General features: G+C 40.7%; 2 protein-coding genes across 8 annotated transcripts in view; one reads left to right on the top strand and one right to left on the bottom strand.

Annotated features, from left to right (window-relative positions):
- The window catches only part of LONP2 (lon peptidase 2, peroxisomal), a 44692-nt gene extending 41293 nt beyond the window's left edge, over positions 1-3399 (top strand). For all 3 annotated transcript variants that reach the window (XM_068411095.1, XM_068411093.1, XM_068411092.1), the window contains one exon: positions 1727-3399. In XM_068411095.1, the coding sequence (XP_068267196.1) occupies positions 1727-1948 (222 nt within the window). In that variant the 3' untranslated portion in view covers positions 1949-3399. The remainder of the gene's footprint in view (positions 1-1726) is intronic.
- Positions 3400-6750: 3351 nt separating this feature from the next.
- On the bottom strand, positions 6751-27263 carry SIAH1 (siah E3 ubiquitin protein ligase 1). Of its 5 annotated transcripts, XM_068411098.1 has the most exons (3): positions 11315-11404; positions 10547-10599; positions 6751-8148 (listed from the first exon to the last, which is right to left on the bottom strand). In XM_068411098.1, the coding sequence occupies exon 3, from the start codon at positions 8144-8146 to the stop codon at positions 7298-7300; it is 849 nt and encodes a 282-aa protein (XP_068267199.1). In that variant the 5' UTR covers positions 8147-8148; positions 10547-10599; positions 11315-11404; the 3' UTR covers positions 6751-7297. The 5 variants fall into 5 exon arrangements, with proteins under 5 accessions (XP_068267199.1, XP_068267200.1, XP_068267198.1 ...); XM_068411099.1 differs by lacking the exons at positions 10547-10599; positions 11315-11404 and adding an exon at positions 26900-27263; XM_068411097.1 differs by lacking the exons at positions 10547-10599; positions 11315-11404 and adding an exon at positions 26466-26647.
- Positions 27264-27965: the final 702 nt, after the last annotated feature.

Raw genomic sequence — 27965 nt, 5'->3', positions numbered from 1 at the left:
TACAGCCATTTGCAAAAGCAAAGTCTTGCTGGATCATCCCTTAGCAGCAATCCAGTCTCCTCTGGTGCAGTTGTGAGAGGCTGATGGAAGTACTGTACTGCTCCTCTGTCTGCTTTGCATTGAACGTTAAAGCTAGCCTTGATGCTGTTTTCAGGGAAAGCACATTACAGTGTCTAGTTAGAAAGGAAACCTGGAAATCTTACAAATTTTGGAACCGTCTTGAATTTTATTGCAATTTCTAAACAAGCTTCCTCAAACTATTACTACAGCAGCATCTCCGGTTTCTTTGAAAAGATGTTTCTTAAAGCTCTTGCAGCAACTGCATATAGGTTACTCTTGAAACCATCTCTATACATGTATTTTAGATTCTTCTTAAATTTTGTTCCCTGTATACAGTTCAGCTGAATGGCAATCCCAGAAAGCTTTTTCAAAGCATCAGGGCAAAGGAAAGTTTTCAAACAAATAGAGTTTTCGTTTTAATTATCAAATGGAGCCTGGTCTAAGTGGCTAAGCAGATCTGGGAGTTACCATCTCATACCAAATGACGGACAAAGGAAGGATGAAGTTGGAAAATAGTATTTTGTTTCATGCAGTAGAGAGTAAACCAGGGATAACACAGTAAGGGAACAGACCAGAAGGATCTCTGAAATAGCATTCTGATCTGCTGCAAGTTTGCTTTCCAAACAAATTTCCTTTGTTGCACCAGTGACCAAATTTTGCCTGCTGTGTACAGTGGGTGCAAAATTAGGTATCTCTAAATACTAAACCAGGTTTACGTTCTTTCTGAATGTTGTCTAGAATCTTATTATTAGTAGTAATTTAATTCCTATGAGCATGCCATTAACTGCACCTGCTGCCCGAAAGCCAGCAATGCGGTAAGCGTGTAGCCTTGTCCAGACTGGACTGATGCCCGTGAGGACTTAGGGTGCACTACTGCCCTAGGGTGCACTACTGCCCTGTTTTAGAGCAGCCTCCATTTTGCCCTTTGTGCTATAATCCAAGGCTTTCCTTTTCTCTAAAGCATCATAAAATTACAAGTTTCTTCTGTAAGATGGTTTTTAAATAGGATTAGAAAAGAGTTCAAGGGGAAGAAGCTACAGCTGTGACTGAAAAAAAAAACTAATTTAAAACCCCTCTTGACATCTCATTACTGACGCAGACAGGTGGCTTATTGAAGTGATGCCTGTTTTTCTAGAACAAAGCCACCTTTGCTGTTGTGGAGCACAGGTTTGCTTTTCAGTGCGTTTTCTGTTGTACAATTCAAGTTATTGTGTGGCATCACATCCTTAAGACTATTTTCCCCCTAAACCTAATACTGCCTTTATCTTGAAAATGTTCTGTTCTCACGTCGGTGCAGGATTTCAGCATGCTGTATGAAAAAAATGAGTTAAGGCCATCTTTCTTAAGAAAAAAAATCCCTGAACGGTCATGACTTTTCCACTCCTGATACTCTTGTACCTGCATTCCTAGATCAATTTTTAATTTTTATTTTTTTTTCCCTCTTGTTATGAACTGTTACAGAAAGGGTACTGTAGCATATTAACATAGTTCCCTCATTAAGCATATAATGAGCTAAAACTACTGCTGCATTTTTAATTACTTTCCTAAATGACTGGGGGAGGGAGACCCTTTCATTAAAATTTAACTCCTGATGTGATTTGTTACAATAATTACTTTATTAGATTAGCTTCATGGATTTCTCATATACATGTCTTGTCCTTACTAGGTTGGGGGAATTAAAGACAAAGTCCTGGCAGCACACCGAGCTGGACTGAAGAGAATTATCATTCCTCAAAGAAATGAAAAAGATCTTGAAGAAATTGCAGTGAATGTACGGCAAGATTTGACTTTTGTCATGGCAAGCTGTCTAGATGAAGTTCTTAATGCAGCTTTTGATGGAGGATTTGCAGTTAAACCCAGAGTTGAGAGTTTGAATAGTAAACTTTAAGCAGACAGGCTGAGATTACTTCTGTATCAAATTTAAAAGAGATCAATAACTACCAGCTATATATGTATCAAGTATAAGTATGAGCTGAACTTGATTGTTTAAATGTGGGTGTAAATGCAATCAAAACAAAAATATTACCTTCAGCAGTTAACACCCTGAAAGCACATTTTGTGGGCAGTAGCTGCTTTTCTACTATTGTCAGCAAAGAATCTTGAAAAAAATACTAATTTCCTGATAGATTCAAGCATGAGAAAGCTGAAGCTGTTGAGAAACAATTCTTTAGCTTATCTATCTGGCATATATGTATATAAATGTCAGCAGCTGATTGATTCCATCTTTAAAGAGGAGACACCCACAAACAGGGAATAATATGCAACTCTGAGCTGTAGTCAGAGAACGCAAATTGCAGCAAACGCAGCACAGCAAGAGTCTAATGGAGGTGGGGTTGTTACCAAAAGCAAACCTATTTAGTGCAAGAGTTTCCTTATTTAGGAAATAACATTCAATGTGCTAAGGAGCAGTAGCATCACAGGAAAAAGAAGGTTTTTTAAATCTAGAAAATATGCTTAAGGGATTTAAACAGAAGCAACATGGTCTACATTAAGTTAGTAAGTCCTTTCAGCACTCAGTGCTAGTTTGTAGCAAGGTCAGTGCAGCGGTCATTTTTAAATGGACTGAATACAAAGTCCTAAATACAGGAAGCAATATCAGAAGAACTGGAATGTACCAGTGCTTGGGGAGGAAGGGAGATAGTGCACTGGAGTGCACGGATGCACAGCCGTACTTGCAGCACCAGAAGCAGGTGGAACACACTTGGAAGACCTTATGAAAAAGCCTGGTAATATTCTGGAGGGACAAAGTACATGTCCTTCATTCTTACCTGATACAAATCAACTTGATTCTGGGATGCCTATGTTCAGAGTTTAGCCTATAAAAATTAAATAAATTTAAACAATGCCAAGAAAAGACTGGATCATTAAATTGCATTATGTACTGCATACTGTGAATAATTTAAGGTTTAAGAAAGTCTGTCAGTATCCCATCTCAGTTGATAGCTCTGTCTCTTACCTTCCCTTGAAAGTTAGCAAGCACAGAAATTTAAACTTCAGTAATGTAAGAAAGATCCTTGAGTTTTCCAGCACTTATACTAGGGTCAACCACAAGAGAAAACCCGGTATCTTACATTCTCTTCTTGCTCATTATTTCTGAAACAAACCAAGTGTCCTTATGAAATACAAAGTGGATCAGTGACAAAAGCCTATTATAGAAGCAGCCTGTAAATCAGAAGTAATTGTTTTGCTTTCATTTCCATAGATAGAAAGCTGATTTACCTGGAACGTAATAGCACTGATTGATAGCAATAATCTCGGTGGGTATTTCTGCACCTGATTTACAAAAAAGATTTTACAACTTTCACAGAAGACTTCATCTAATAAAATGAGAAAAATAAACCCCCCCTTTTGTTTCACTATTTTAAGAATTCTGCTCTTAGTCATTGACTAGCTAAGTTCCAAGGGTAAGAGGCAACAACCACAGAGTCTCAGAATACTTTCTGCCTTACTTGAATACAAAAAGTGCAATGAAACTACACAATCAGTAGAACACCAGCAAGGTATGGTAACTGCTGTGCTGCTTTGCCTTTAATCAAAACCAGTAAGGGAAAAAAAAAATTCTTTACCGAACTTAATGCAGATCAAATAACAATCCTGCACTACTTTGCACTAGTGAGAAAACAGACGTGCAAGGAATTCCAGTGCAGGCTGTTTATACATGTAGAAAAAATTGCATTTTTTTTCAAAAGACAAGTAAGTACTGCAAAAAGGTGGTTTCTACAACAACTTCACTATGGAAGAATGGGGAGTTGCTCCTGAGAAAAGTTAAGCAATGATTTTTCTGTCTGCCACACCACTCCAGTTGGTAAGTCTTGTCCACATGGACTTTATCTGAAAGCTGAGGGTTTTAATGGCACTCCGAAGATTTTAACAGGCATTTACTTACAGCTTTTCATGTTCCGGCTTGCAGAGCTGGCTTGGTTATGTTCCTTTGTTGAGATTTTTTAAATGAAACTTAAGCATTACCTCTTATATCAGCTACTACAGACACACTTCAGTGCCTTTTGCTTTCACTGAACAATCTGTGCAGCAGCGAGCCAGAACAGTAAAGAACTTTTAAAGTAATTTCAATACACTAGGGATTATTCTGCTTTGCGACTGACAGTTAGACAGACCTGGCATTAAAACATGGTCCCTCAGAATATACCGTTAAGATAGCTAAGCTTATCAAAGGTAAAAAGAGAGCAGTGGTAGCTCCTTTCCTCTATCCACACTACAAATTGCTACAGATCACATCTCTCCCACTAATGCAGTTCATCCTTTAATCACAGTAGCTTTGAAAAGATACTGGATAATATAACAGTAGAGGCAGCAATACAAAACCAGTTCACCTGCTTTAATTTTAAAGAACTACTGCAAACAGGAACTAGCAAGAAATGTCAAAACAGAACCCAAATATTAACATCCACCTTTGACAAACACTTTCCTTTGAAGGCTTTTTTTTTTTTTAAAGGGCAATGAAAAACAGTGGAGGTAGTGCTAGTGGACAAATGCAACATCTACTGCATTTCGTCTATTAAAGACAAATTTGAATACTCTTTCCCAATGCAGCAAGGAAAATAGTACTTCCCAAAATAAACAGCTACTGTCAAGACAATGCCAGGCTTTAATATAACATTTATTTTAGATAAGGTAGTAAACTGTACAGATTTCTAGCATGTTTTCTTTTTTCACATATAACAGAATGTAGTTGACTTACCAAAATCCTTCTCAGATGCACTGATAGGCTTCTAATGCTTTTGAGCATCTGGGCCCAAGTATAATTTGTTTAATCATTCTATCTGATGATGGACATCAAATGTTTTATAGAGATATTTTTTTAACAACAAATGGGAGTAATACTAGTTTACATTACAGTAAGTCAGCATACATTAGTTATGGTATAGCATTTGTCATCTGTAAACCATGAAAAAAACCTGTCTGACCATACCACTTGGCTTCTAAAGCTCGTTACAAACACAATTTGTGAAGTCCCCCTTCGAAAGTATAGCCTTGATCCTCAGCCCTTTCTAGCCTAAATAAGAACCACTGCAGATCAGCACAAGGTTTTAAGATTCACAGTTCTTTTGAGGACACAACCCAAGTTGAACTATTCCAAGTACAAGTAGCAGCAGAGAAGAGTCTTACACAACTTGCGTGCTTATGCAGCCCTGTTACTCTCTAATCGTTCGGTATCAGGCTGCTGAGGGTTCCTACTGGTTCTTAGCTCGATTTTCTTAACAAAACCGGAGAGCTGAAAATCAGCTAACCCTGGCAAGCAAATGGCAGCCCCAGCCAACCACGAGTAAGCTGGTGAGTCACTGTATTCCTCTCAAAATACCTGAACTATTTAGCCAAGTTTCTGTCAACAGACCAGAAGACAAACCTGAGGTAAATGTAGACGAGCTTAATTAGGTGAGAATTACTGAATTTAGAAGACCGCAATTAGTTGTATATTTGTACAGAAAAACGCTAGATTGCAGGATTTTCTGAAGCGTTTATCTACTGTCACAAGGTACCAGCATATCTTTTAAATTAAATTTGTGCACAGTTCGAACTGCCTGAATACCAAATTTTTTAAGAAGTGACACTTTTTACTTTCACTACATGAAGCCAACTATTTCTGTATGTTATTAATCCAGCCTGATGGATTTTCTGTTCCTTACCTGTAGAACTACTTACCTCATCATGCATCAAAATAATGAGTTGTCATAATAGATTGACTTCTGCTAAGAAAGTTAAGACAGTGCACAGTAAATAAACTGTATTTTAATGTGCTACAAAAGTAGTCAGTAGCCAGACCACCTCCCCAAACAGATGTCCCCTGCTACTAGGTTTGACAAAGACTTCTTTCAAATAGCTTGAGATGAAACAGCTTTTCACCTTACTCTTTTTTCTGTCTCTGTTTGGTAACACAAATACCGTATACATTCATGGTTCAGTGTTTCACACATAGGCAGCCTGCATAAAGCCCAATATTCTTCAAAAGCCTCTATGGCTGGTGAGTCACACCTGTAAGAGAGGATTTGCATTGTAGTGTGTATCATGTCACTAAAATACTGTACAAAAATCAGCTCAAGACAGTTACTTCAGTAACAACCGAAAGACGGGAAGACAAGAAACTGAGCAAGAGTATCAATGTGTCAAACTTTGAGCTAAAGCAAAAAGCAAAAGTTGGGGTTTTTTTTTCATTTGCCAGGTATTCTTTTAATGACAAATATAAAAAGACTGAAAACATCTCATTCTGACTGCCTTTTTTTTAAAAAAAACAAATGGTCTGTTTTTATAATTACAAATACTGTGTAAGACAATACCTTCTTTATACTGCAAAACCAACAAATACAAGGATGCAATCAAGTTTCTAAGCATCTCTAAATTTGAAACATGAATTACTATTTTTTTTTAATTTGGAAAATTCTTAGTAATTGTTCATTTTTGTTAGAAGATAACTCAAAAGTACAACACCATCTAGACCTGTTTTTAAAGGAGCTTTCTTTCCTGATACATCTTTGAACACAAGTACTCCTTTCGAGTTCAGTACATTCACAAAAGAGCTCAATTAAGAACAGTATCACCAATGAATTGACTACTGGAAAAAGACAAAATTTACCAAACATACAGAAATATAAGTTTTACCATAGCAATTATGCATATCAAAAGATGACACCTGTAATTAACTTTAAAAAGATACAAAAAAGAGAAAAACCTGAATTACAGAAAAGAAAGTCATATTTATTTAATGAAAAACTAGAAGTTAATAAAAATTAGCAAATACACAAAAAATATACACAAACAGCAGCAATACTATGTAGTGACTTACAAAGGGGGGGGGGGGAGGAGGAGGGGAAGCAGCAGCCAGAGACCAGGCCGCTCAACATGGCTTGTCAAAGGGGGGAGGAAAAAAACACAAACAAAAACACGAAACAGTATCCTTTTCAACAGTACAATCAATCTACAAACAAGGTTTTAGAATTATTTTACAACGTTTCCTGTAGAATCAATTCTTAATACAAAAGATGCCCATTTTGGGTGGATATATATTTTCAGTGGTTTACTGTTGACTTATTTTAAATATATTAGTGTTACTACATGCAACTGCTTCCCGTAATTTAACAGCCTTTCCTTTTATTCACCTTCATATAAGTCTACCCTCCATCTACCAAATCATTTCTCTGACAGTCACAGATGATTACCCTAGTTTCTGCTAAATTAAATGCAAGGGGTTTAAACACTGGCCTGAAGAGGTTTGATTGCCATTTCAACACATGGATATAGTTACATTGATGCCTAAATTGCCATTTTCTGCAAAGAGCTGTGCAATGCTGGTGTCAAAGACTAGGCAGTCACTATTCATAATGGCTGTTGCAATTCCCTCATGAATAGATCGAGGAGTTGCTTCCCAAGTCAATCGCCGCCTATGACCATTTAACTCGAGTCGATAAGCAAAGTTTTCTGCTTGCTTGCGTGTTCCTATCAGCTGTACAATTGCAAAGAACTGCTGGTGACCATCATATTTTTCCTGTTTCTCCAACACTAACATGAAATGAAAGCCAAAACAAGACTGCATCATAACCCAGTCAACAGCACCAGGAAGATTAATGTCTGTAGCAAGGAACACTATATCTTCTCCCTGAAGTGTTGTAATTGACTTATGTTGATGCATCAGATGTGGCATCACAGCATCCAGAGAACCTTGCCATTTACACGAAGCACCGGGACACGGACAGGAGTAAGGCCTGAACTCACACAGCTCCTCATGGTCGGCTTTTTCTGTGTGCGGCAAAGTTATCTCACATCCAGAAGAGGCATATTTACATGGGAACAGTACAGAATTGGCAACTTTCTCCATAGCCAGGTTACGGATGGAGCCCAGCGGGCCTCGGCAAGTTGGACAGCACGTAAGTTTGGGGCGACAGTTGCTACAAACAAGATGGCCACTCTGACACTGAAGAATTGGTGGCAGCACATAGTCAAAACACACAGGACACTCAAAGAGACTAGCCAAGTCATTATTGGAAGCTGTAGTGCCCGTCAGTGCGGGCACCCTCTGGGATGGTGTACACTTTGAAGTACCTGTAGGTAGTGCTGTAGCAGTCTGACGGCTCATTTCTGTAACAGAAGAGAGAAAAAAGAATGAGTATCTGAACACATTTTATCTTCCTCTGCATACACTATTTCTTGATTTACAAAGAAGCTTCAAAAGAAAACAGATACAAATGAAAGCAAAAAAAAAAACCACGTAATGCAAACTGTGGGTACGTTATGTGTAGAATATCAGTTGTGCTGCATAGAATACAGATCCTTGTATGACAGGCCAATTTAACAAGTGAAGAAGTTCTGCTAATTATTCTGAAGTTGAATTTACGTATTGAAAGCTGCAAGGGAGATGAGTAAAAATATGATAAAAATATAACTGAAATCCTCAAATAAGTTTGTTGTTTTTTTTTTAAATATTGCATGTATGAAATACTCCACCCACATCACTTGTGTGTAACAACTAGGACCACTATGGAACAATTCTAAGGCTCGATTTTAGGTTGCTGTTTATTTAGTGATAAGAAACTAGCCATTTTTAATGAAAAAAAAGAACTTCCAGAGATGACCTTCTCAGTAATCACATTTACTGTACAGGTTTTTTTTTAAATTGAAAAACACTAGCAAGGAAAACATAGCTGACTACAACTACACTGCTTTTTTTCCAGGATAGTGACTCTTTGTTTTCATTACTCTGTTACTAAGTAAGTCCCGTGGCTTGTAAAGTCCATCCATTGCTTTGGCTTCCTGACCTAAACCATTTGTGAAGATACCAGAAAAGAAAAAGCAATTGTTTTATGGAATTTCCAAAATAAGACAAGAAATGCAAGACTTAAATTTGAGAATTAATTTTAACATATAAGTACTCAAACACTTCCAGTAACTTGAAAAGGTGCTTTGATGAAGTTTTACATTCGGTGGAGTTTACACTGAAGTTCTATTCTTTCCAACGTCCCCAGACAGAAGTTAACAGCTGTCTGACCAAACAGCTCGCTCAAGCATTCAACAGATGCAATAGAAGTACTGTATTTCTTAACACGTTATGGCTGCTACGCTTTGTCCTGCACCCCTCAACTCTCCTCCTTGTGCAAAAGGAATGACTAGTACTAGCAGAAAAAAAGAAATGCTCCATTTTGAAAAAATAAACCTTACCTTAACGCTATAAATGCTATCCCAAATTGGCTTCTGTTACACAGTAAAAATCACCTGAAATGCTTCTCTGCAAGTACACCAGCTCTGTATCTGTCACAGATGTATAAAGCTCTCAAAATACACCTCACCTTTAATCTCCTTGCTGTTTGACATGGGAATATTAGGCAATAGGCAAGCTTCCCATATTTAGCATCATTTCACCCACAAACTTACTCACTCATACTTGGACCAGATACCTCACAGCAGCATACTGCGCATGCTTTGGTGAGACAGGCACTGTTCAGGGCACAAAGCAAAGGAACAGAGAGATTCCAACATGCAAAATAACTTATCCCTTGGCATTCAAAAAGTAATCATAGCCAGGCAATTTCCAATTCTTCTACAGAAGCACCTCTCCCCAGTCCAGAGCTAGAAAAACATGGGTGTCCAAGATTCGGTATTCAGTCGCTGATTTTATGAGTCTCACATGCCCACAGCAGCATCATCTCACCCCTCCAAAGTCTCTTCCTTCATCTCAGGGTTGTTGGACTAGAAATAGCCAGTTCTCATCTTTGGGAGAAAAACCATACAGTGGTTTTCAATGCCAGGCCTTAACTGATAACTGCAGAGATACGACAGGAATGATTGTATCTTTTGGCCTTATTTTCCTACTGTAAGGCATTCCAGCTTAGGCGAAAATTTTAAGATACCTGTGACAAATCAGATATATGTCTTGGGGAAGCGATGCCATGAGCTTGTTGTGAGGGGATTCAAATGATAAGGCCTCTGTGACAACTGAGCACTGCTGCTATTTTTCCCCAGCACCCGTAGGTGGGAGGCTCATGATGGCACGCTGCAGTTCTGTGCTCTAGAACAAGTTTACACAGAGAACAACTGTGCACAGGAGAACAAAGCCTGACTGCGCTCTTCACTTGGAAAGAGCTTAGAAATAGCATGCGTATTCGTATGTAAAATTCTAGAAGTGTTTCCCGTCAAATATTGTAAACACACATTTCAGAAAAGTTCGTGTCTGCTTCATCTTACCTGAACCTGTACGTCCTGATCCAGGGATCCCCAGTAACCCACAGATAACGCTGGTGAAAACCACTGCGTTAGACCAGTTCCCTAGGCAGTCTGACCAGCTGGGTGAGCTCTGGTTTCTTTAATTACACCTCTGGGAGCCCATTCAACAGTTAAATTAAGCAACCTACACACTTTGCAGAAGACCTTATGCACAGATGTATTCCCACTTAAGCGTTCTAAGCTACGGAAGTACTAAAGAACAGAACAGTACAGCCCTGTTTTATCACTGCTTCTGTACGTGAACAACCTTCACACACACCTTCCACCACCGAGGACCATCCAAACGGGCAGGGAATGAAAATGAGCAGGAATCTGTGAACCAGACCACTGAGATTAGCATGCAAGGAAGAAACTGGATAAAGCTGTAATTTACCAAGCCTAAACCTGCCCAAAGCCTACATTTTCATCACTCTTGTTAACATAAAGATGAATAATACATCATAATGGAAAAGTCAGAGAAGTTCATTTTTTATAGCTATCTTAAAAACTACAAGTTAATCACAAGTAGAAGTGTTAACAACGTAATATATTTAACCCACCAAACCATCACAAACATACAATCACAAACCAAGCAAAAACAACTACGGAACTGGAAATTTAAAGATATTTTTACTTACAAAAACCTTACTACGGGTAAAAAACCCTATATGCAGTATTTGTCATTACGTTACTTTTGTTCCCACACACTAGGAATAAGGCTCTAACCAACAGTAACAAACTCAGGTACACTAGGTGTCATCTTCAAAAGTATTAGTTGCTGCAACACAAATTGTTGTACAAATTTGAAAAAGTATAACCAACAGGAAGAGTGAAAAGGGAAAAACGTATTCTAAGATTTCCTAGTTCTAGATTCAAGAAAAACTCTGTCCTTGATGACATCAGAACGCACCAACCTGTTGACGAAACTATTCTCAACACCGTTCTGGGGAAGGGTGACACACACACGCTCTCGAGATCTCCCGAGGGACGCGATTTCACAGCTCCTACAAAAACAGCTTGAAGCACCGCGCCATTTACAGGTCACTACCTTTCCCCTGGCTGGTTTTACTCCCCGGCAAGCACGCACACCAGACTCCCTTCCACGAGTACACAAAGCTGGAGGCAGATCTCCCCGTCATGGGGAGCGAAGGAGCTCATTGCGTTTCCGCGCAGGAAGGAGATGGGCGCGGGGCAGCGGCCTCTCCTGGGCGCGGGCAGCCCGGGGACGCGGGGCGGCGGCGGGGCGCAGGCCGGGCGCTGCCCCCGGCGAACACCCCCGCGATCCCCAGCGGGACCCCGCGCCGCTCCGCGCGTTGTCGTTACCGCTGCGGGCCCGAGCCCCCCCATTTACGGCCGCGCACACTCCGCATCCACCGGCTACATCCACGCTCCGGCCCGGCGCCCCAAAATGGTTCCCCAAACTTGCCCCGCCGCGCCAGGCCGGGCGGGGACGGCTCCGCCCCGCCGGGGGGGCGGCTCCGCCGGCTGCCGGCCAGCGGCTGAGGCGGCTCGGCCCGGCCATTGGCTGCCGCGGGCTGGGCCCCGCCCCGCCGCTGCCCGGGGCCGCGCACGGGCGGGCGCGGCGGCCCCGGCAGCCACCCGCGCCCGAGGGGAGGGCCCGGCCCGGGCCCCAGCCCCGGCGGAGCTGACCCCTTCCGCCCGACGGCGCCGCTCCCCCAGCGCAGCCACCCCCGAACGCCGCATCGCCTCCGCCTCTCGCACACTCGTGCCCACAGCTCCCTGTACCCGTCACCTCAAACTGAGGCGGAACAAGAGCAGTATGTGCCTTACGCGTGTCACACCTGTCCTAGTTCAGATACTTATAGACGGACGGATCTGATCATCTTCCCTAAATAGTGGTTTTAAAAGCCATAGATTCCACTCAGAACTCTTCGGATACATGAATTTCACTTCCCGTTCCTGCTATTTATTTCCAGGATACTGCTCGAATTAGCATTTTCCACTGTGGATCTACAAAGTACCCATTCACCAGGAATTTTCTCCATTTGTATAAAGATTACTCAGTTAAGCAAAAGCATAATAATCTCAAGGAAAAGACAAGTCCAACAGATTTGGAAAAACGTGGCATATTTGAATATCCACACGGACTATTAAAAAAATTAGAGTAGTTTAAGCATAAAGGAGTTGGAAACCAAGTCAACATGCTCGCGTGAGGCACAGGCTGGGCTCCGAAAAGCTTCGGCTTACGGAATACACATGTAATGACGATAAGATCTTGGAAGTACAAGTTTCAGTGGAGGCAACAGAAGAACACACTGCAATAAATTGTTCTGGTCACATAAAAAGTAAGGCTACGGTATCTGAGTAAATAAAATGACCTTTAAAAATGCTTTCCTACTATTTGAAATTCACATACTATTCAAGGAAGACTCTGGAAGTTTGTGTCAGCACTATAACATGTGCAAATAACACCCAATTACTATTAACAAAAACTACTCACTCAGTACAAGGTATGCTTCACATTCACCCCCACGTGTGCAATATACAACATCCCTGCCAGTTAAGTCCAGAAAGTTTCCAAGCAAAACAAAAAAGCTGAAGAAAACCAGCACAGAAATGGCTTTCGAGAAACGAAGAGCGTGTTCTGAAGTGACCGAGGCACGCCGTAGGCATTCTCTCCTGCCACCAAGCAGCTGTCCACAGAAGAAAACCACAAGCCCTTCGACAGGTTACCTAATGCTGTGCTCTTTGCTACACCGTGATATAATGCACAGTGCCTGAAGAGAGAAAGGCCTTTGAAACCCCAGAGGGGTAAAAAGAATTACAGTGAGATTGGGAAGACGCAATCAATTAACTCTTTAAAAAGCTCAGCTGAGGTGCAGACACAAGGAAAGCAGTTCCAAGAGAAGTTCAAAAAGATGATGTACCTCACATGCCACAGAATTAACAACTGCACATCGGAACAGATTGATACACTTCCAGCTTCTCATCTTTCAGAGGTGTTAGCTTCAGACACGGTTCTAGAAATCACATTTCCTGCATTTCACTGAAATATGGGGCACCTTTGACAAATTCAAGTTAACACCACCCGCTTCTCCAAAATCTTCACTCATACCAAATAGATTAGACTTGGTTTAACATTTTAATTCACTTTTGAGAGGGTAACTGAATATTAGTTTTGGAAAAAAAACCCACAAAACTTCCCTATAGTCATCTTAATGGCTGGAAGGGGAAAAAATCTCATTATTTAATGCTGAAGAGTGATTCAAGGACAGGAAAAAATGCCTTATCACAAACGTCTAAGTGATGCAATAAAACCTTTTTTTCAATCACATTTCAGAACTCATTGAATTCAGAGACTTCCATTCAAATTGTATAAATTCTTAACGCATTACAGCCATCAATGAAGTAACACAAAATCTTTCATCTTTTTCAACTGTACAATCATATTTGAGAATGAGACCTTTCTTTAAACAATGCCCTGTTACAGAGCACTGGAAATGAGAACATTTCATGACAGTGTTCAAAGTTGTGAAAAACACTGACAGGTCACTTTTTTCAAGATGCGATATAAGCCAAAGAATGTCAAAACCCAAAAGCTACATGAACCGTCAAAAATACTCATTAGACAGGTGTAAATAAGAACTTAAAAGAAGATACAGAAAGATTAGCCAGTATCATCAGATATTTGTACAATTCAATATTGATAGCTTCTGTAAAATATTATAAAGAATAAATATTTTGTAAAATATTATAAACAATAAATTGAAAAGATTGAAGTCACCAATATTTCTTCAGCAGCAGAAGGAAGGTTTCATGAACGCAACAGAAAAAAGAAGTGTATGTGTATTTAGAAACAAGAATGGGGGGGGGTGCACATATGCAAGTAAACACAAAGTCCATAATCACATGCCCAAGAAACTGCAAGTGTCACTGATACAGCAGTCTCAAGTGAATATTATCTTGAGAATGAAGGTAATTAAAAAGCACACTTTGTTCTGATTAAAAAGGGGCACCAGTGTATTTTAAGTAGGAAACTTTCTCGCCATTTTTAAAGTAGCATTAGGATAATTTTCTATTAAGAATTCTTAGGATACTGTATTGTTGTACCATGGCTGCTCAATTATGCAATGTCTTAAACTGCTGAGGACAGTATCTATAGCACTACGGAAAAGCCAACTTTTCAACTACACATGCTTACTATTTCTGAAAATAACTTTCCAAGGAATCTACCTTTCCTCCGTTCCCTCTTGCACTCGATCATCGATAGACAGCAAAACAGAAGGGAAAGAGGTTTCAGCAGGCTCTAGTGAAAATATTATATATTGCCCTCACCACCATCAAAGCCATACTTCAGCAAACACATATAACATCAAGTGTATTATGCACAAGTGTCTCAGAGAATAGCTTGTGAATACTTTCTAAAAAATTAGTATTTTTAAATTTCTATTTAAATTTTAAGACACCTTAGGACCCCAGGTTTTTCCATTTTGAAGGCTATCAATTTATCTCGCACAGCTCTTGGGAGATGTTAGATCACAAAGGCCTGGCATGGTTAATATCAAATGCACGGCTGCTCCTGCAAATCTGACAACAGGGGACCCAGAAATGTACATCCCTGCTTATACACAGCCTTTGTACCTTCTTCAAAACTTTTAGAAGTACAGTTCATGACATAAATTATTAATCAACTACATAACACAATTTAGTCTCTATACGCTCTGTTTTTGATTAATTAATTATGAATTTCTTTCGACCCTTCCAGACATTGTTTTCTTTAGTGCATGCTATTTATTATTTCAGACACCTCAGGGCTTCTCTTTTCCTGCATAATAACCAAAAGCCAGAGCCAATCCAATGTAACAGACTATTTTAAAAGAAGACAAAAAATTTTACAAAATTGAGGCAAGGCTCATGATGATTTCCTTTTCCAAAATGTCATCTGTCCAGTTCATCTCCTTTTCATACAAAATTACAACAATTTCCACTACCTTGTAGTAACCCAGCCTGCCTGAAATTGCAGGTAGTTTTTTTTTCTTGCACCAAGACACTCCCCACCAACCCCTCTTTCTAATCATCAGGAAAGGAAATCCCAATGGATTTACATAATCATGGAATCAGTCATCCTCTTCATGGCTACCTCTGCAGTGAACCACCAGATCTTAACGCCCAGTGTTTCTGATGCTATCATATACGTCCTCTTGTACGCAATACGATCACCAATTGAGTCACTGCTAGTGGGCAATCCAGGTCTTCTCCAAATTCAACACATACTATGTGGCAGACGCAGATACGAACAGCACTATGTAAACACAAACAGTTATTATTACACCCATCAAATTATAGTGACCTGTTTCTAATCCAATACAGAAACTTGAGCATTGGCTAGCGCTGTTTGACTTCTGCTGCATCGCTATCGTTAACTATTTCTCCTGTCTATCTATGCCAGAATACTAAGCATCAACCCAGGAGGTGTTTTGTTCTAGCTATCAAAGATTTTCTGTCCAACAACTTTATAATGTAAAATTAAGAAGGAACAGTGTCCTATAGAAGATACACAACAACCACATAAAAATTGTATTAGCAAGCAACTACCACCATGACTATAGCATTCATTTTTAAATGCAACAAAGAACTACACCAATTTTAAAAAGTGAAAAACCCATATTCCAGCCAACCAGAATTTTCCATTTTCTAGTAAATCAAGATCCAAGTTAGCATGGAATATCAGAGACTCCACTGCTATGACACTCCAGTCTTGCAAAGACAGGCAAGCTGAGGAACAAAGTTCAGAGAAAAAAACATTAACTGATAAACCCCCAAATTTCATTCTAGAATGAAAACTACAAATGTCTGATCAACAGCAAAAACCTGAGTTTGGACCACTCACTCTGTACTATATAAATCAGAGAACATCCCAGCTTTCGCATGTCTTATAATTATACTTAGCATTAAATAAGAAAACAGGTTTCTTTGCAAATTCAGACCATCAACAAATTATTAGAAAGCAAAATAGGATGTTTATCTCCTCCATCTTTTGAGCTTGGAAGGAGAGGAAGCAGGACAGAAAGCAAAAGCTAGGGGAACTATAAAGGAAATTCCTGAGAATTCAAGCTACACTAATAACAATCTATCAAATGCCCCTGCTAGAAAAAGAAAATGCAGCACTACATTAAATAAACTGGTAAAAGCAACAATAGCGAAAATTATTAATATTTGGTAATCTATTGTAATAAAAGAAAGTTAAGCCTCAAACTAGCTAGTGAAACAACTTTTTCCATTATATATAGTTAAACAAAAATACAGAGAAAAAGAATCGTTCTTCTAATACAAATAAAAACCACACACTTTCATTAAAAAGATCATGGACCACTTCCAAATTGGACTTTACCATATTTTTCCTTTTTAAAAACAAGCAAATAACTTTATCTTGCTGACACTGCTGAATCCCACCTACTACAGAGGCGTGAAGATGGTGATACAGAAATACTGCTCAAAGCTGTATACTGCACACTCTTGCTCTGTACCTGTGGTGCTCTGTGACAAAAGCCTTCCCTTTTCTCCGTTCACTAGCTCAGCGCCAACAGCGGTAGCCAGCGCGTGGCCAGAGCCTTCCTTGACACAGGACACCTGACATGCCCACAGACAGAACCTATAGCATGATAAACTATGGTATGAATTCAAACCAGCAGCTGTCCCACACCAGCCTTCTCAGACACCAAGCCGAACATTCCTTTCTGCAGTCTGCCATAGTTTGAGCACAGTAAAGCTAAGTGAGATAAAGCAGAAGTACAGGTTTCAAAATAAAGATGGCAGAAACCACAGAATCTAACAAAATAAAGAAAAATTTTATATGAAAACACAGACAACTCTACGCAAACAATAAATACCAGGGAAAACAGTTTTTATTTTTTAGTAATACCCAATTTTCTTTCACTATGCACAGAGCACACTGAACTAAGCTGCATCAGGATCATCTTCCAACAATAATTCAGCCCAGTAATTTCTACAAACACAGTTAGACAGTTACCTTTTTAAAAGTCCAAGACATAGCATGTTGCAATAAAAGGTAAGGAAGGCATACAGGAGGATCAGCTACAAAGTGAATCAGTAACAGCATCAGAAGAAAACAAGTTCTTTTTCATGCTGTAACATATACTACCATTCAGAAGGATCTAAAGCAGGAAGTGCCTAATTCTGTTCTACAAGATATCATAGATGGGCTCTGTATACAATTACAATCTATTAGTTTAACAAAAAAAAAGCAAACAACAAAAAAACACCCTCTGTAAATGTTAACAGCAAATCCTACCAAGTGTGACAATTTGGGAGCTGTGTGTCTTTCCTCAGTCTGATTTTGCAAAATCTATGTTCTTCACTGCATACTGTAATGGCCACGCAATATTGCATCACCATTCCCGTGCCTGTGGCAGACACAGGGAAGAAGGTGTGGCAGGGAAGTGCCTACCTTAATTCAATAAGGCTAAACTAAAAGAAGTATCTGTACTTTGATGCATCTTCACACACACAATCTTTTCTGTGATAACTATTCCACTTCAAATTCAAGACCTATTTTAGGCTCAATATTCTTCCTGCATAACTAAATAGTACTAGGGAGCAGACCATCGAAATAACTGGACCTGGTCAAGGAGGACCTGGCCTATAAAAGAGGCTGATCATGACACAGAAAGACACTCTGTAGAGGAGTCAGGACAGGATTACGTACGTTGACTATTTTTATTAAGATCTCTCCATCTTCTGCATTGCTTAGGTTCATGCATACTTCAATCTTAAATAATAATTTATTCTTATGATCCTTAATTTGTTCTGTATTCCTCTATGCAGTCCTGATGACAGTGGAGCCCTCTGAAGAATGGCAATCTGACCTGTGGAGGGCGAACACATAGGGGAGGGCTTGGAGAACTGAGATACTGATTCCAGAGTAGGGATCTTGGTGACTCAAGGTATGTCAAACATGAAATCTACACATAAGTACATCCAGCGTCACGGAGCACAGAGCAGGGACACTGCAAGCCTAACTTTTAACTCATCAGAAATTACTAATTTTTCAGAACTTCTAGTACCTCACAGAATCTCTAGTCATTTTGAGGGAGAGTTTTTACAAGGTGTTTTTTTAAAATCCAGATATTTAATCTTCAGAAGCAAGAACATTTAGAAGAATGGCAGATAATGTCTTTATTTTATCACACACGCAATGAGAATAAAACGCACAACATTTTAAACGTAAAGGATAAACTCTACATTTTTAAAGTTGCCATTTCTATATTTTGAAAGTAAGATTTTCCTACTATGGATACCTAATTCAAAAGGAAAGCTATGGAAATCTAAGATGGGACAGAGGCTTTTGTATTTGTTGATATACTGCAGGTATAAAAGAGCGCTGAAATTATCTATGTTGTAACAAATATAAGACTTTAATAAAAGAAGTGCAAAAACACAGTGGCATTTTCACATTACTGATGGTTACAAACTTTTCAGTACTTCATTTCTTTAAACTCCCATCTCCTACATGCCTTGTATTTTTAGCATCCGTTCTTTGAAGTACATGCGCTTCCATTAAAACCAATACGGTTTACTTAAGTGACTTATTTTTTTCCCTGCTCATCAGTTCTGAATCAACTGTTTCTGTAGTATTGTTGCACAAGGATTCAACTGCCACCATTAAAAATCTTTTCCTTAAACTGTTATTACAATGTTACTCAAATTTGGCTACTGACAAGCCTACCACGGTCACACTCCTGCACAGAGCAACAGCTCTACTGCTTTTAATGAAACCATCCGTTACAGCATGTGGCTTTATCTCACAAATAAGAGCAGTCTTCCAGCAAGTATTATCAGCCTGGGGCACAGCAAACAGAAATGGGTTGAACTGCTGACTCCGCAGACCACCATGTTACATGAAAAGATTCCTTGAGCACTCCTTGAAACCTTAAAAAAAAAAGTGGTACTAGAGCAGTAGTCTGTGGCGTGGGAGACCTGGGTTTAGTTCCTGCTCTGTCACAAGTTTCTGAGTCACCACAGACAAGTACTTCTCTGCCTTTTACAGGTTTTAACATACCGTAGTAGCTTCGAGTCTCAGACATTAATGCAAATAGGAATGAATTAACGTGATAAGGATACTAAATTAACTCTGTAGACCCCATTCAAATTTACTTAAGGTTAGTAATAACTAAATGTCATTATACACTAAAGGACACTATACGGCAGCAAGTCAAACTTCAATCGCTGTTTACTTTCCAACTCCTGCTCACATACGGATAACTGCCCTCTATTAATTCCAATATTTTATACATTGAAGAGACAAATCAGGGAGACAGCAACACCCTTCTCACTAATTCTACTGTATCTAATCTGAAGGCCACCTTCTAAGCCATGAACTCCATATTGACATTTTATGGACAGCAAATAAAGTAACCTTTCTTTAGAGGGATCCTTGTATTATCAAAAAAAATTCCATCAGCTTTCTTTGTGAAGATCCAGCTACCCATCTTTTGAAGCAAGTGATTCAAATTCAGCAGAAAAAGAGTTCCCAGGCAAAAGAATTATATGTTCTTTTATTGCCATCAAATTCTGATCAGGTATATCTCAAATGCTAAGTAAAATGCACTATTTCACTTATTTGTATTGCTTGGGAAATGCTTCATGGCATACAAAATTAAAATTCAACCATAATAACTCTAAAGTCAAGCCTGAGTCTGTGTCAGAAAATAAACCACAAGATATTATAAATGGTTTGGAAATGACAGGAGTAGATGTACCTTTCTGCTACTTCATGCTCTCTTTATCAGCACTTTCTGAATTCAACACCTATCACTATGTCCTCCTCTGCAAAATATTTTCCCCTCTTCTGTTATGTAGTTAAATCAAAACTTGAGTCTATGCTGCAGTGCTGAATCTCGATCATCAAATCCTAACAATGACTCACTACCTAGAGTGTAACTGTAAACTTCAGTACTTTTTAGCCTTTTTTTTTTTTTTTTACAGGAGTGTTACAAAAATATATTAGGTTGGAAGATCAAGCATTCAAAAATTAGGAAATAATAAATTTAAAGTTTCATAGGCAACCCTAAGTCTACTTCCTCATATGTACATTAAGGAACAGCTTCATGGAAGACTCTTTTTCCCCACACTCAACTCCTTTAATAGATCCATGGAAGAATTATGACTGTACAAGGAATGACAACTTCTCCTTAAATGGAACACCTGATTTTGAAATAAGGCTGTTTAGGGCAGTGGCTGGTTGTAATATGCATAAAAGTGTTCTTCAAATTACTGCTTTACAGGTGCTGTTTTAGAAGAATATTCGTCTCAATTTCTATTATGGAATGCATACTTCTTATTTGTAAAATCTCCTTTCTAATGACTATACTTGACCTAGCACAAAGCCAGACTAAAATTTTATAGTACACCATCAACATCTGCCAGCCAAATTATTCCCTAGTCACACCTGTGCAACCAGTCTTCAAATTACATCTTTAACATACTTGTGCAATCACACAGATATTTGCCACATAGAGATGAACCCTACACAAATTAACTCTCAACTGCATTGACACCTTCATGCACAAAAAAGGGGAAAAAGTTCCTGTGAATGAAAGTCATTTTATGACTCTAATGATTTTGTAATATATATTACATATATGTATGTGCATATATATTTAAAAATAAACAGTCATTCAGAAATCAAAAGATTAGCTGAGCAGAGCATTTTCACAGCTTTTACAAGAAAACAACTGTACATGCACGTAAGGAGGAGGAAAGCAACAAGACTTAAGGCTCATATATAGGGAAAAGTGAACAAGTACACATGAATTTAAAAACTAGCTTTAGTTAGACATGATAAGTTTATCTTATACACCTTAAAGTGGGGTTATATGTCAACACACAAACGCATACCAAAGCATGTTTCAAACATGATTTCCAAAACAACATTGGGTCATTTAAGATTAAAATATCTGATCATAAGACTGTAGCAAATTCTGAATCCCATGTCTAGCTAAAAAAAACAACAGGAAGTAGTGAGGTTCTCCTCCCCCCCCAAAAAAAAAATCACAGATCTGGGGACAGGATTAAGGTCTTGGTTCTAAGCTGGTAACACTGACTTACAGTCATTACCTTTCAAAGAGAAAATAGCAAATTACAGGTTTTAAATGTTCTTAAATATTTTAACAGCACTTTTAAGAACTGCTCAGTTACAATATTTCTTAAAATCTTTCAGATACTATTACAAACAACTGAAGAAAATGGTTTATCTATAGCACAAAGAACAATCCACCAGATAGAGGATCCACAACTCCAGGCACGCACACACAGTATGTCAGAGTGCAATTCCACCATTTCTAAAACAAACAAAAGCAAGCTGCCACCAAAAGGAATGGCTGTGCTGCCTGCCTTTTACGCATTAGGGTTCTTTCTCTTTAAGGTAAAGTATTCAGCAAGATCAGTCTTGCACAACTACATGCTTACACTGGCACACCAGTAAGACACCAAAACCAAGCTGGCAGCGGAGTGCAAGACCATTCTTTCTTAGCCATAAGCCTGCACTTACACTGATCCCGAGTGCACCCGTGACGACAGAGGATGACATCTCTTGCAGCAGCACTGGCTCTTATGTTACCATGCAGCAAGCTACTCTGGGAAGTGAACCAGATAACAGTTACCCATTTCTCACAGGTGACCAGTTTTCAACTAAACTTGGGACTAAAACCGGCCCATTTCACATTCACATTGGTGACAGTAAAACTGCAAGTTATCACTGGCAGCCTGAACAGAAACTGTCCTTAGCTACTGCAGAACTGTACCCTGAATGTGCTACACCTTGCGTTAACATCAACTAACCACATATTTTAGAAATAATACTGTCAGAAAAATCATAGGAAAAACTAACTTTTAAAATCCACTTCAAACTAGTACCTACATCACATTTCAGCATAAAGCTACATGTACTAATATTTACAAAACAGAACTTAGAAACCTAATATTTCAGTTGTCACCTCCTTGCAAAATACAGAAGATGTAGAACCTTCCCTCGTGAAACAGCTGTAATACAGAGTTAAAGAGAAACAACAAAGATAAGCCTTTTAATACACCTACATTTCTAAGCTCTAGCACCAGCTCTAGCAATTTTTATGTAAAGGAATTTATTTTCAAGCCTTCCCTCCTCTAATGTAACACAAAATTGTTTTAAAATACTCCTACTCCAGTTAAAACCTTTTGACAATCTGTACATTAGCAAAATTTAACACACAGTTTTCCTTCGCATATAGTTTTCCTTTGACATACCGAATCTGAACATGTATTTGAAAGAACTCTGAAGAGCGGCATTCTAAATGCTCCTCCTTGACAACACTCAAAAAAACAAACACAAACACTGAAAAGCCATTGCGGTCTTTCATCAAAGACTAAATGAATTTTTGCTCCATTTAGTACTATATGCAAGAACTGTAGGAAAGAACTTTAAAAAATTAACTTACAGACTTCATGCCACACAAACCAAAGTTCAAAGAACTGCCATATCACTTTAAAGGAACTGATGACTAATTCTTTAAGCAGCAGAAGTTATCACTACACTCTCCTTGTTTTTCTTCATGTCTCAGCAAGGTCATCAATTGTCACAAGAAAAGATACAAATCTGTTTCCAGATATGGCAAACAAAAAAGGAAATGGTCAACAACAACTGTCTGTAGATGAATTTGCTGCTCTTTTAAATCAATTTCCCCGTAGGAATATATCCACAGTAATTTTTTTAAATGCATTTCCAGATGCAAAAGGATAAACACAGTCATCACCATTCAAATAATATTTTACTTCCCCACTGAAAACGCAGCCAACCTCAGCTTCCGTATTCAGTTTCTACAATGAGAAACAAGTCAAAATCGGAAGTGCACCATTTGGTTAACTGTAATTATCTAGCACTTTATCTGATTAAAGTACTGTAGAATTAGTAACCAAATATCTCATTATTCCTGTGATAACACAAAGAATCACCATTTTATAGATTAACTCAGGCATATATTTCAAATAGTTGTCCTGAGCATTACAGAAACATAGTATGTAGTCTGGACTAGAACTAAAAAATACATACATATATGAAGTGTGCATAAAACCGAAGAGTATTAATGGGGCATTAATCTTCTTTCTTTACCAAGCATAGTTAACAGCTAAACACACTATAGCATGGTATAAAACAACCCCAAGTCAGTGACTTGGGAAGATTTTTGTTACATGCAATTAAGTACTAATAGGAAAAACTCAGGTAAACCTGCAGTAACATCTCACAGTAACAACACAGTATTTATGCAGATCTCGTCATTTCTACTTCATGATGTGATACTGTACACAGAAAACACACACCAAAATTGCATTTTTATCATGATATTCTACATAAGACATGAACAGTACATACACTTTGAAAAAGACTAAATTGCCTCCAACAAATTTTTTTGCTAACAGAACAAAACATTTTATTAAGATAACAGTATGTCTCTACCTGTCATGTATTTGTTAGAATCAAAAGGGATATCTTTTACTATTCTCTTTTAATCACTACTAAGTTTACACTTTTCTTAATGCTGATTTTCCTTGAAAAACCAAAGAAACAAAAAAAAAAGAAAAAATCCAGTAAAAAAAATCTCCTGCATCTATGATGTTCATGATGTGTAAGACTGTAAACTTCAGAGAAGAGATCCTAAGCTTTAGGCCCTAAGTGATGGTTGAGATGAACTAGAGCTTGCCAGTGTCCTTACTTCACTGCTACTGTTCTCTGCAGCAGGTAGCACTTAACAGCACCAACCAGGGATTCAGGTAACTACAGTCAGCAGCTGGAAACACAATTTTCACTTTGGATTTCTGCAGACTGGATACATGCATCACAACTGCAGAACTGAGTTCCTTATGTGTGTCCAGAATTCCAGATACCATTGATTTACATTGACTATTCTGGTTCAGCTTAGCTCCTGAAAATGAGACAACTATTAAAGCAAAACACACATGGATAATCTATTTAGCAAAACTCAGTCCAACTTTTAAAGCTGACAGTTACAAGACTACAAACACTATTACAAGCAGAAAAATAAAGCAAAGCTATTCTAACTTAATTTTAAGAACATCATGTTTCTCACAGGAGTTGCATGTATAGTCTTCCAGCAGGTTTTATGTGAATAGCAGGGTTCATAAAACTGTCCTACTTGATTTCTCTGAGTTTTCAGACCAAAAAGAGTTGCTCCTTACGTGAACATGCTCATGCTCCCCCCTCTTCTGCATTAGAGGCAGGTGTCTTTGACATCTGAGCAGTGCCTCTTTCTCAATTCACAATAAACAGACAGTAGCAACTATACTCAAACCTATGTATGGAAAGTACTTGTGTTATTTAAAATATTTACTTTCCTTAGTTCACACCTACTTAGCTGGAGCCACTGAATTTCTAAGCTAACTCCTCTAGTACAGTCTAATTAGACTATAGCACTAAAACCTTACCAACAGAAATGAGATTAATGGACAAGATACTTCGTCATGACATGCACCTGCAGGACCAAAACGCTCATTATCTCATCAGTTTCAGAACTCTTGGGTCACAACAGATTCCTAAAACTATACCACTGATGGATGACTCATATTCTTGTGCTCTCCTGTACAATTTTTCACTGCTGTGAAAGGTGCTAAAGCTAGTTAAGAATATTAGTTTCCATTGAAGTTAATGCAATTATTATTTCTAGCACTCAATTTTTATATCAATGTTACAGTGTAGAACAAATGATAAAAATAGAACTAATCGATTTATTCTTAGGTATACCCCCAAAGTTATTTTCTGCAACAGACGACTAGTCTAGAGATCCAAGTTTTACCCTAAAAGCCTCTGTATTAGTCTACCTGTATTTCCAATACCTCAGATCTTCTTGAAGACCATCTTGAATAACTCAGGGTTGAGAAGAGTCCCTTCCATTTTTCCTCCCCCCTCCCGGATGTACCGTGCTAGCTTCACAGTGTAGAAGGGAGATAAACGGACAACTGAAACTATGTCCTGCACGTGGAACATCCCATGTCCTTCCTGACCTAGTCCAATTAGCTATGTGCTTCCTAACATCCACTCATCTGCCACGTTACACAAATTAAGTTACTTTATCTATTTATTTAGCATATGAGTAAACTACTTATTACAGAAGAAAGGTAGTATTCACCTAGACTGGTTGAAATAGAGACTGAAGAGAGAATATTGGAGAAATATTGTAAGTTTACAGTTACAAATGAAACGTGAGCTTATAACAAAAATGCCACCAGTTCACCACCGGGAAAGAAACTTGGTTCTTCTCCTTAAGAAATACTTAGGACGCTTTGACTTTCACTACAAACGCTATTGTCTCCCGTCCTTTTGAAATAGTGGAGAAGGGGAAAGAACGAAGGTCTCCAGCCTTTTAGTTTCGCAGGGGAACCCGTGGAATGAGCAAGAATCTCCCCCACTCTTTACTCTCACCGGAGTAGAGAAGAGGGAGGCAGCAGCCTTCCCAGGGAATGTGACAGAGGAGCACCCAGCGGCCCATTCTCCCCGGCAGCCTGTCTCCTGCGGCGGCTGGGCCCGCCGGGGCGCAGGCAGAGAGAGGCGCCGCTGGGGGCCCGGAGCGGCAGGCCGCCCCCGCCTCCCCGGCCCTGCTGACCTTCGCCGCGCCGCGGCGGCAGCCGGCGCCGGGCCCCGCTCCGCTGCGGCGCCGGCACAAAGCGCACGGCGCGGCGAGGCCGAGCCCCAGCCCACAAAGGGGCAGCCCCGCGGCCGAGGCGGCGCAGGGCCGCGCGCGGCGGGCCCTCCGCAGCTGCAGGGCCGGGCCGCCGCCTCAGCCTGGCGCACAATAGCCCGGCAGAAAGGCTCGGGGCCGCCCGCCGCCGCTTCCCTCTTCCCCTCGGGAACAGCAGACCCGGCCGGGGAACAGAAGGGCCCGCCGCGCCTCGCTCCCTCGGGCCAGGCTGCCTCAGCCCCCGTCGCGGGCGGCGGCGCGGGGCCCGGCCGCCAGCAGGAAACCGGACGCCCGGGCTGCGCTTAGGCCGCGGCGGGGCCTCGTCTCGACTCGCCTCTGCGGCCGGCGCGCGCCGGCCTCGCGGCCACGCCGGGGCCTTCTGCGCGCGGCGGGCGGCCGCCCAGCGCACGGGCCGGGCGGGGAGAGGGCCCCGCCGGGCGAGCCGCTCTCGGCGCTCCGAGGCCGCTCGGCCTCCCTCCGCGGCGCTCTCACCTGTGGGCGCTGGGCTGGGCGACACCCCGCTGAGGCGGCCTGGCTCCCCCGATCGTGCGGGCTGCAGGGCGTCTGACTGCGCCGCTCTCGCCGACACGCTCGGTGCCCGGCCCGACCGCGCGCTCCCTCCGTCTCTCTGCCGGCCGAGCAGACACCGCCACGGGGGCGCGCCAGCTGCGGCGGAGCTCTCCTGCCTGCCAGGCGCGCTCCCGAGGCGGGCGGGCGGGCGGCCGTCAGCGCCCCCGCGCACGCGCACCCAGCAGCGGCGCGCGGGTCGGGCTGCTCCGCTCCCGGGGTGGTGCTGGGGAACAAAGGCCGCTCCGCTCCGCTCCTCTCCGCGGGGAACCGGCGCCAGCGGCCTTCGGGCTCCTCGGCGCAAAGGCGGCTCCGTACTTTCACCCGTTTCCCGGGTCCGGGGGGAGGCCGCCTCTTACCTGTGCCGCTGCCGAGCCCCGCCGGGGTCACTCGGCTCCCCCGCGGCCCCGAGGGCGAACGAGCCCGGAGCGGCGCCGTGTCCTGGGGCAGAGAAGAGGCCGCAGGCCCGGCCCTCACCCTCCTGCGCCTTGTGGGTCGGGGCGGCGGCCCCTTCCCGGTCAGCGGGAGCACTCCTGCGCTGAAAGCGAGTTTTTTGGCACACCAGCATTTGGGGGGTCACGGCGTCAAAGGCCCATGTGGGGGGCGGCACAAGGGCTATTAATTATATTTTGAAAAATGAAAGAGCCCTCGAAAGTGGCCGTTCTTCCAGAGGCCGGTAAAGTCCAGCACAGGAGCATTCTGGTGATCCTAAGGGACTGCTAACAAACCCCTCCTCCAGTCCCTTCCTCTTCAAAGCCTTTGCATAATTTGGGTTAGGCCCCAGTCCAGCAGTGCCCTAAATACATACGTAACTTTCAGCACATAAACTGGATGAAATTCACGTAATTACTACTCTGCTTACATATGCGTTGTTGGATTCGGACCCTGTTCATCTACTGAAGCTATTTTAGAGGTTTGCCAGAGGAGAGCCGCTCTTTAGTTTATTTTCAGTAAAATATTTAAAGATACATATTTGCTATCTTATCTCAATTTTTGAATGACTGAAGCATTTTCTTGGCTAGTTTAATTGGTTATCCAGATGGTTCTCAATATCCTCCTCATTCCTTTTGATGACCAGAAAGCACTTCTTTCTGTAAAACATTCTTAGTTGATTCTGCCAAGTCTGCTCTCATTCAGAGATTTTTGGGATTAGTTTTAAGGCAGCTTCTCAAAAATACTTCCCTGTAGTGATGCAGTACAATACGTACCAAACCCACTATTTAAGAATCCTCGCAAATATAGATCGTATCAATTACTGATTGTCAAAGGATGACAACTATACGAGTTTAACTTCTTTGCACATCTTTTTTCCCTGCACATCTTGTAGTTATGCAGTGGTTATTGAGCTTTTTTCCTTTAAGTATTCATGAGGAGTGATACACATGGCAATGATTGCCAACCCATAGTTGGGTTGACTTATTGAAT

Source organism: Nyctibius grandis, chromosome 12, assembly GCF_013368605.1.
Source record: "Nyctibius grandis isolate bNycGra1 chromosome 12, bNycGra1.pri, whole genome shotgun sequence".
Classification (NCBI taxonomy): Eukaryota; Metazoa; Chordata; class Aves; order Nyctibiiformes; family Nyctibiidae; genus Nyctibius; species Nyctibius grandis.
The sequence above is the reverse complement of the archived record's forward strand: the minus strand, read 5'-3'. Positions and strand labels throughout refer to the sequence as shown.